The sequence below is a fragment of the Silene latifolia genome, chromosome 10, assembly GCF_048544455.1.
Source record: "Silene latifolia isolate original U9 population chromosome 10, ASM4854445v1, whole genome shotgun sequence".
NCBI classification, from domain to species: Eukaryota; Viridiplantae; Streptophyta; class Magnoliopsida; order Caryophyllales; family Caryophyllaceae; genus Silene; species Silene latifolia.
In genome coordinates this window covers 116,260,972-116,271,070 of record NC_133535.1, presented here as the reverse complement: position 1 = coordinate 116,271,070, position 10,099 = coordinate 116,260,972, and the positions used below count along the sequence as shown (strand labels likewise).

At 35.3% G+C, this 10,099-nt stretch overlaps 1 protein-coding gene and 1 long non-coding RNA gene across 3 annotated transcripts; both read left to right on the top strand.

Annotated features, from left to right (window-relative positions):
• The first annotated feature begins 226 nt into the window (after nt 1-226).
• LOC141609141 (uncharacterized) lies at nt 227-1,131 on the top strand. The gene is made up of 2 exons (XR_012527245.1): nt 227-775; nt 879-1,131. It is a non-coding gene; the product is annotated as an uncharacterized LOC141609141 (long non-coding RNA).
• A 252-nt stretch (nt 1,132-1,383) lies between these two features.
• Nucleotides 1,384-9,248, top strand: LOC141605839 (glycosyltransferase BC10-like). Of its 2 annotated transcripts, none has more exons than XM_074424749.1 (12): nt 1,384-1,613; nt 1,836-1,909; nt 3,173-3,696; nt 4,449-4,547; nt 5,736-5,836; nt 5,920-5,991; nt 6,094-6,184; nt 7,100-7,180; nt 7,407-7,466; nt 7,600-7,722; nt 8,461-8,499; nt 8,764-9,248. In XM_074424749.1, exons 3-12 carry the CDS (start codon nt 3,319-3,321, stop codon nt 8,890-8,892), a joined length of 1,173 nt encoding a protein of 390 aa, XP_074280850.1. In that variant the 5' UTR covers nt 1,384-1,613; nt 1,836-1,909; nt 3,173-3,318; the 3' UTR covers nt 8,893-9,248. The 2 variants fall into 2 exon arrangements, with proteins under 2 accessions (XP_074280850.1, XP_074280849.1); XM_074424748.1 differs by having other exon boundaries at nt 1,390-1,624.
• The last annotated feature ends 851 nt before the right edge of the window (nt 9,249-10,099 follow it).

Genomic DNA, 10,099 nt, shown 5'->3' with positions numbered 1-10,099 from the left:
TTTTGGGTTTTTCTATAAGGTAACCCCCAGTTTTTTCGATTTCTATAAGGTAACCCTCTGTTTAATTAAACTTCCAGTAGTAACCCTGTACTCTATATAAACTAATGCGCATGACCTCAACTTTACAATCCTTCAAATTTGACCGTTAACTAGGTTAGTGGCTGTTAAACTTGGTGACAAACTTTTTGGCTTCTTATTTGGCAATTTTCTGTACATCAATTTTCCTGCATTTCTGTTATTCCTCCTTCCTCCTTTTCAATTCCCTCCACTTTAATTGTCCTCAACTTCTTTTACATTAATTTTTTTTTCCATTTTTTTCCCAAACAGACAACAAAGATGAAAGCCATCTTTCTTCTTTAACATGATTAATGACTGCATTTTTCGGCTGCCTGTGACGGCTTTTTTTGCTGCCCTGAATGAGATTTTTATCGTTGGTGTTAGTTTCTTGTAAGATTAACTAGATTTCGGAATCTAATTATGATTGGTATCTTTCGAAAAATGCCGAATTGGTTGATTATAGAAGCATACACAATGTTCTCGGTCCTTTCGTTTGAATCTGAGCAAAATGGGGTTACGGTTGTATTAGTTGGAGGGATAAATGTGGTAGCATTGTAGATTGTTAGTTTTGTGGCAAATTGTTGTTTGATGCTTGGGAGGCTGGAAGTTATGGGAACTTTGAGTGAATGGCTTTTTATTACATCATGATGAAGAATGATCTTAATCAATCGACAACAACGAAAGGAAAGGGTGAAGAACCAAATCACTGATTGTATTAGTAAGAAACTATAGCATTAGAAAGTCGTTGGTTTTGAACTGAAGAATTACTTGTGTAAGATAATATTATTGACATATTGTTTTCAACTTTTCATCCTTAACAGGAAGGAGGAGGAGTAAAGAAATGGAGGAAAATTGATAAAAAAAGGTCAATGTCACCAAGTTAACAGCCACATCATCAAGTTAACAGCTAAATTTGACGGAATGAAAAGTTAAGGTCATCCTCATTAGTTTATATAGAGTACAGGGTTACCACTAGAAGTTTAATTAAATAGAGGGTTACCTTATAGGAATTGAAAAAACTGAGGGTTACCTTATAGAAAACCCCTAATTTTTTTTATAAATTTTACATTTTAGTAAAAATGGTAAACATATGAGTTATGCAAGTCTAACGTAATTTTATTTCCTAAAAAATAAAATTTGACAATAAATAGAGATAGCCCGGTCACCAAACCTAATCAGTACTCACAAATAAACAACTAACATTGATTTGATGCATAAAAAAATATAAATGGAATGCCGTCGCGTAAACTGAGCGTTTACCAGGTATTGATAACGCGACTTGTTGTTGGAAAAACAGAAGAAAGAAAACAAAGGTCTCTCATAATTACGTCAACACAACGTTCAAAACAGACTCTCATTCGTTGTCTCAGCCCCCAAAACTTGTAGTAGTCACACACAGACAACAAACAAACCTACTACTACTATCTTCAAGTGTTTGTTTACACAATCAATAAAGATTCAAACTTTCCGCTCTAAACAATCAATCCACAAATAACCCACTAATCTTTTCTCTATTTTTTTTCAAAATTCATACCAAAACAAGTAAAAACTGAAGGGTAATTAGCTGGTAAATCTCTCAATTATTAGATAGAATCGCATATATTACAGTTTTATTATTGAGTGTAGACAGACAATTCCAAACGCAAGTGCCTAACAAAATCAAGTGTTTCTGAGTTGTTCTTTCTTGTTTATCAAATTTCTCATTTTTTTTTATTTCTCTATTTTCATCTTTTTGCATTGTTTTACTCTTTATATCTGTTTTTGTTTTTGCGTCTTAGATCTTCATTATCCCAAGAACTTGGTATCAATCTACATTTGAAGTGGGTGCATCCAAAATCACCTAATTTCTCAGGTATTCATTTGCAATCTTCTTACTACCTCCATTTCAGTCATTTGTTTACCTTTGATTAAAATACGCCTCACATTAAATTTAAAAAGTTAAACAATTGATTGGGGAGGTGGAACTTGGAAGTACTTTAAGTACTTGCTGTTTTCAAATTTTTATGGGATATACCTGGTGTTACCCATTAATTATATTGTTTCATTGGGATGTTGGACATAGTTGTATGATTACATCTAGTTTTTGTGTACCCCTGTACATGGGTTTTCAAACGACGACAACATTGCCCTAGTGCCTGAAAGGCTTCCGCATATTGCGGGGTAAGGGGGGTGTACATGGGGTTTCAAAGTTACTGTGTTTTGTGCGATTATAGAATTATAGTGTTAATGTGGAATTTTGGGAATTTTGGCTAGTGCCCTTTGTCTTTTTTGTTGGGAGTTTATCTAATTTATAGTATGAATGAATGTTGATTTCTGAAGCATGATATGAAAATTATGGTAAGTTTGATAAGTACAAGTAATTTGACGGTTCTAGGGTTTTCTTTTGGCTGGTAGGTTTGACAGTTTGGTTGAATAAAAATTGGTTGTGGACATTTTTTTCCTGAAAGTTGGTAATCTAATTGCTCTGAAGTTCTCATAATTCTGTGGTTGGTGATTTGATAAGGTCAATTGCTAGTGAAATCTATTTGTTTGAGTCAACAAATGTGTGCTGTATGCACTTCTGCTTTCTTGTCTTCTGCATTTTGCTCTTCCATTTTTGCCATTAGTAAGAGCAAACTTCTCTCAATTAGAATTTGAAAGCCAAAGTTTAGGTTCAAAGAAGGTGAGAAATGGTGTCTTCTTTCTATGCTGAGTATTTCAATATGTGTCGTAGCACAGTTGCGTGGTTTGAAGTTCAGTGTGCTGAACTCGAACCCAATTGTCTGACCTAGAAGGGAGTTTGTCTGCTAACTAGACTGGTAGAGTTATATATATTTTAACCTAGTTGAGGACAGGTCGCGTTCTAGGTACTTGAATTTGCTTCTTGAACTGCATCGAACAACAAAGAACAAACCACCACACACCGTAGGTTTAGGAATTCTTTTGTAATGTGATGAATAAAATTGTTTCTACATGAATTTTCATCATTCTTTGGGGCTATTGAAAGTTATGAGTATAATTTAGGTTTCGAGAAGGTCATCAATGGTAGTATCACAATTTGAACTGGAGTTCATATGCTAGTTGGGAAAATATGTGAAGTTTGTCTAATAGAACTGTCTTCTACTTGTTTTTGCAGATTCAGGTTCAATCAGTGTTTGAATTGTCGTTTTATTGACTAGTGATCAGTTCTCAGTATTTGTGTGCAAATAGAGGGAGATCAATTATAGATAGTTGTAAGGAGATAGGTCATGTTTTGGTAGAGCTGTGATTCGTGCTTTGAATATGAAGGCTCCAGATGCTTGGCGTTTAAGCATGCAAATCTTGCCGATGCACCAGCGCCATCGACAAGCTTCCAAGAGACCCATGTGGATTTTGGTGCTGCTTTGCTTGGTTAGCTTCTTTCTGATTTGTGGTTATGTATATCCTCCCCAAAACACCTCGGCTTGCTATGTGTTCTCTTCTAGTGGCTGCAAAGCTTTTTCTGATTGGCTTCCACCCGCTCCTAAAAGAGAATTGACTGATCAAGAGTTGGCATCTCAAGCTGTCATTAAGGAAATGTTAAGAGCTCCACTTCCACCTACAAATAGTCCAAAAATTGCTTTCATGTTCTTGACCCCTGGAACTTTGCCTTTCGAGATGCTCTGGGATAAGTTCTTTTCCGTAAGGCTCTTTTATTCACGTTTCACTGTTCCCTCTTTTGTCGCTGAATTTTTCCTTTCTGTCTGATATGCACTTTTTAGTGTAGATGACTAACTACTCGTAGAATTTGATTGCTGAAATTACTTTCTCCTTTTGTAGAAAGAATTAAAACATTACTTACCAGGGTTACATTTGCATTGTAATGTCCATAGATTAAAGTGCTGTCTGAATCTTTTGCATCGAGTATACTTGTAATTTGTTTCATCTTTCTCAGAAGGGTATGTTAGATACTTAGATTGCTGGGACCTTGTTTATATAGAAGCAAATATCCCACTGAAGTTTGATTAGCTTTATATGGTAAAATTTGAAGGGGCCTAATATCTAGAAATTTGACCTTTCTGATTTTTTTTTCTTCTTTTGCTGAAGTATTGTTCTTAGTAGATTTTTAATATAAAGGAATTAAGCAAATATCCTACTCCTCATATTATCTCGTGTATGATTCAGGGCACTGCATTGTAAACCTAAGATATGAGAATTTTCCGTTAAGTAGCCGAGCCCGACACTTGTAAGTGTGCCTGTGTTGGATACGTCTATGATCTAGCAGTATGATGGAAAATCTCTCCCTTTTTTGTTGTGTAAATGTCAGAAAGAATGTGATAGTGTGATGGCAGATCTCTTCTTCTTGTGTACCATGAAAATTGAGCAGTGAGTGAATTACGTTTTCTCTCTTTGTACATGATTTTTATGATGACATAGTACATTTTGTTTGGCAGGGTCATGAGGGCAAGTTCAGTGTTTATGTACATGCATCACAAAGAAAACCTGTTCATCAGAGCAACTATTTTATCAATAGAGACATCCGCAGTGACAAGGTCAGAAAAAAAATATGATTGCTATCTGATGTTAATCTGGTCATAATAATTCCATTTTGTGTCATTAAATCACTTCTGCATATGCAATTTTTGTTCACCATCCTACTACCCACCTTAGTCCTTAGCTCCTGAGACCAGGACTCCTTTTATGAGATGCCTTTTTCAGGATGAAAAGAGAAGATTGTTACTAGAGAGACTTCTGAATTCACTTTTACCGTAAAGAAACTGAAAGAAAGATAAGGGCTTTCTATGCAACAACAACAACAACAACATTACCCCAGTGCCTCAATGGCTCCCGCAAATTGCGGGGTAAGGAGGGGTTGGATGTACGCAGCCTTACCCTCGTGTTAGCAACACTAAGAGGCTGTTTCCGAATGACCCAAGATGAAAATTGCGTCGAGAACTGCATCGAAGGACCACTACTTCACAAGAGAAAGAAGCGTAGCCACTTTAGTGAGCCATTTTGCTTTATTCCATCGTAATCCAGAACCAAAAAGTAATGAATCTTTGGCTCCATTGGAAATATGGAATCAAGGGCTTTCAATGCGTTGCCGGAAAATCACTCTTTACTTTTTTATGTGTGAATATGAAAATCCAATTTCCTCGTAGAAAAACGTATTTGCCTACAGGATGAATGTTAGTTTTTTCCTCATTATCGCCCACCCCTTGTGTTTTTTCTCTCTTTTGTATACAAAAAACAACACAATAATCCAGTGCCTCAAAGGCTTTATGCTCATAATGGGGGAAGGGTGATCGTTTTCACGTAACCTTGACCCTATATTGAAAATACATAGTGACTTGCTCGGATGTTCTACAATGAAAATTGCATGGGGTAATGCTTGGTACTTCACAATATTAAAAATCATGCATACTTTTGCGAGCTGTTTTTACTTTATATCTTTGGAAGTTTTCATACACCACAATTATGGATTCTGCGTTCAACTGCATAAAAAAAAATGGTCTTCGATATAAACATGTTCAATATTTTTTTCAAAACCAAAAAGGTCATAGGTCCTTCATGGCTTTCCTCCTAATATGTGAGACTTAAGAGGCTGTATCTCCTACCTATTGAAGGCAGTGACTTAAATGTTATATAACGACGGACAATTTGTTATGCATTATGAAGTATTCTACACATTGAAAATGAGCTGACTGTATTACTTGCTTCACTTGTTGATTTGTCAACAGGTTGTTTGGGGTCAAGTCTCTATGATAGATGCAGAGAGACGCCTTTTGGGCAATGCTTTGAATGATCCTGATAACCACCACTTTGTTTTACTCTCTGATAGGTGTGTAATTTTTCTATTCCATCTTTTTACTTTCCCTATTCTCCTTCTGGATGGTTTTGATTAATTGTCTCTTTGTATTGCAGTTGTGTACCATTGCATAAATTTGAATACGTTTACAACTATCTGATGTACTCAAATTTAAGTTACATTGATAGGTAAGTACAACGCTTGAACACCATCTCTCTTTAATTTTTGCTATAAGCCTATGAAGCAAGCAGTCTATCCAGAGGATCTTATATAATTGTATTGTTTTCCAGTTTTGTGGATCCAGGTCCTCATGGAAATGACAGGTTTTCACCACATATGTTACCTGAAATTGAAAAGAAAGATTTCCGTAAGGGTGGTCAGGTTTGACTTTCATAACTTTTCTGTGTTTTGTGTTTGTGCTTCTGTTATAGCCAAATTAAACTTGACACTAACAGAACATTGTCAGTACTTAAATCACATAGGGGAATTATAAACGCCACAGGGCCACAAGGATTATAAAGCTGCCTATTTTGAGGATAATTTAATGGCTAAATCAACCAAGAATCATTGGCCTTTAGTCTACCATTTAACTTCTCTTCTGTCTACCCATTGAACTCTTCATCTGAATTGTTTACTCTCTGATAGCTTGGGCTGAATCTTAACAATTATTTTTGACGTTATATCTGACTTAATCAAATATTTTACGTCGTTTGTGCTTTTTCTATCTTCAATGTTAATTTGTTGTTTTAGGAGTATCCTCTAGACCTCTACCGACAATTGACATTCTTCTGCGGGGTACAAAAAGCAAAATTATGGGTAGATTCTTCCCAGTTTTGGGTGTTTCATTCACAAGGGTCCAGAAATCTTTGGCCACTTGTTTAAGAGATGGGAGCCCTTATCCCCTCCTAGGCCTTGTTTGGATGAGGGGATTTGGAGGGAAAGGAAGGGGAGGGGCGCATACAAAATCCCTTGTTTGGAAAACAAATGGGGTACGAGGGTACTTGGTGTGGGGGGAGATCCCTAGGAGAGATTCGAAGGGAAAAACTCCCTCCCCTTCACACCCCCAACACCACCACTTTCCCCTCCCCTCCCTTTCCCCCCATTTTTAGTATCCAAACAAGGCCTTAGTCTTGGTCAAACAGGGTTGCTTATTCATCTATCTCGTCATTAGTTTTTATCTCTCATCAAGTTTTTATAAGTTGGCTAATATGTTGAAGGCAGTATAAAGCTATTAGCTGTTTTAATGCTGCCAACTTTGGCTGCGCAACAAGTACTGATTATATACATGCTATGCAGTGGTTCACTATGAAGCGGCAGCACGCATTAATAGTTGTATCTGATAGCCTTTACTACTCTAAGTTCAAGAACTACTGTAGGGTAAGCTCTTTTCTTTGGCTACTTATGAACAGTTGAGCACCAATACTTTACATCACCATGATTTTCTGTATTGATTCTAAGTTCTCCTATTATATTTAGTTGATATTTTCGAATCTGGAAGGTCTTCGATGAGATTCTTGCGCAGCACATCACATGTGTATATTTTAAGTGACTGCTGTTTTTCTGAGTCATCCTGAATTTTGGTTTGCGTCTAATCTCTTTGCAGCCTGGTTTCGAGGGACGCAATTGCTATTCTGATGAACATTACATACCTACTTTATTTAATGTAAGCATGACTTCTCTAACAGAATTTTCGCTCTGGAGGCGCTGTTAAATGGCTATCGATGTCAAAATTCTGAATTTTGTTTAATTTGTAATTATAGACGTTGAAATGTCATATTTTTTTTGGCATGCTTTAGATGATTGATCCAGAGGGTATGGCAAATTGGTCAGTAACACATGTGGATTGGTCGGAACACAAGTGGCATCCGAAGTCATATAGGCTGCAAGATGTCAGCTATGAGCTTCTTCAGAATTTGACGGTATGATATTTCCTTGTTTATGAATTCAGGCTATCTGTATAGCTTGTTTTTCCTTTTATGAGTAAAGATGTCATATAAAACACAGTTCACTTGAAGCAAAAGCTTATGGAATCACTAAAGGTATTCATTCATACATTGTTGAGTTATTAAATTCCTATGATGGACTTTAAGTTGGACTTTTCTCTATGATAAGAAAAATTAGTCACGCTCAATACTTAGGATGTGATTATCAGCTATAAGCTTTCTTTAGCTTATTTAAGGAGACTTTTTTCGGGGTCTATAAAATTAGCAGGAGTACTTGTATAAAACCTGTCTCATATGTGGTCAGCTCAAATCCTTTTTTGAATGATATTAGTATTGATGAGCTGGTCTCACAAGCCAGATTGCGAGGCCATCTCATATAATTTTTAGCATATATGTTTTGAAATTTGATACAAGGGAGTGACTAAGTAGACACCCACACGATTGTTGCAATCACAAATGAAATTTTGATTCATAATTTTTTTTCTCCTTGGTTAGTTGTATATTTATTCTCCTTTTATCCTCTTGATGCTGACGATGCTCTTGGCTTTTAATCTACCCTGAAAAATATAAAATTATTCCTTCATATATCTTCGCCAGTATCAGAATTTTTAATCTACTTCAAGATTGGGATTGTTCTTCTGTTAAATGTTCTCACTTTCATTTTTATAGCGACTTAATACTGATTGTTGCTTCAACACTACTTTTGTTTTGCAGTCTATTGATGAATCTTTGCATGAAACAAGCGAGAAAAGGGTAAGAATATTTATGTTTTTTTCCCCCGATATCTGTCTTTAGTAGTCTTTACGCTTGTATTTGTGAAAGTGCCGGAACCGTTTCTTTTATAAAATATATTCAAGATTTTTGGCTTAGCATGAAGCGTCTGTAAAGTTTCATTTGCATTCCCATTGAGTGTCGGACACGGTTTGCATTATGCAATGTAGTACGAAGTATCATAGCTAACGAGTCAAGTGTAAAATATTTATTCTGAGCATCACTTTTTTTGTGAGTTACTTGCAGAAACAAGTGGATATAAAGCCATGTTTATGGAACGGAGCAAAACGTCCATGTTACCTTTTCGCAAGGAAATTTTACCCGGAAACTTTGAACAAACTGACGCAACTCTTCTCCAATTATACTGCTGCGTAATTAGTGCAAATCCAGGTGAATTCTTTTGGGTTGATGCCCTTTCAACCCCCATTTTTCTGTTATATATAGCGCGCTCATTGTTGTACATGCCCATCCATACACCATCATTGAAACACTCGAATTACCGCTATCAAGCAGCTCAAACGTCGTATTTTTCAACTTGAGACAGAATGAAGCTTGGCGATTAGTGTTTTTCCTGAAATGCGAGTGCTTCTGTAGATTGCGGTGACTAAATGATTATTATTTTCAATCATTCTTGTGTAATTTTGGCATTGTGACATTCTGAGAATTCTCTTAGGTAGATAATACAAGAATTTTTGGAGCTCTAATTAATGAAACTGTTTCTGGTTCTGGTACACTTGGTAAAGAACTAACTATAGAGCATTGAACTGTGAAGATTGCGGCATATCGAGAAGTATCATGAAGCGATTTATTTGATTCTTAATCGTGATAGAGCGTTTATTTGAATTAAAAGAAATAAAAATAAAGAAAATCTATATATATATATATATATATATAAAAGAGAGTTTTTTCGAGCGATCTGAGAGCGTCCACATCATCAAAAATCAATTTAGGAAAGTATAATTTTTGATGTAAAAAATAAAGTGGAAAATCTTTTAATTATTATAATATGTATATTTCCTAAATTATATTCAAGTGATATTTCCAATTTTTATATCAAACTTTTACATTTCATTTGGCGAAAAAATATCGTTAAAAAAATTATGAAAATAATATAATTAGTTTTGTGTTAAAAAATGCTATCATTAGAGTATAAATTTCATAATATTTGCACATATTAAAGATGGTGTACTTCTTAATACGTAAAATTGTGTACTTTTTAGTATGTTTTGTCCCACATTGGAAAATAAGTAGGTGTGGTGAATATACTACATATAAATAGTAGAATTATCCCACATCGAAAGATTAGTATAAGGTGATGTGATCCTATGATTATAAATAGGATGCATATTTGGAACTTATGTATCCACCCAAAATTTTTTGAGTCTCATAAATATTGTTTTAAAGAGCTCTTAAGATTTTCTATCATTATCTACAATATGATATAAAAAATAAAGTGGAAATCGTTGGCAACTACCCGGGAAAGAGTTACGAACATGAACAAGAAAATAAAAAAATAACTAAAGGTTTTACTAATGGTAGTCTTCTGACACAATACAAAACGTACGATGTAGAGATCCATATC

Excerpts from the sequence above, each read along its gene's own strand:
- LOC141605839 (XM_074424749.1), top strand. The coding sequence starts at position 3,319 with ATGAAGGCTCCAGATGCTTGGCGTTTAAGCATGCAAATCTTGCCGATG. Across the intron at positions 3,697-4,448 it reads TCTGGGATAAGTTCTTTTCC|GGTCATGAGGGCAAGTTCAG; the intron begins GTAAGGCTCTTT and ends TTTGTTTGGCAG. Across the intron at positions 7,467-7,599 it reads ACATACCTACTTTATTTAAT|ATGATTGATCCAGAGGGTAT; the intron begins GTAAGCATGACT and ends GGCATGCTTTAG.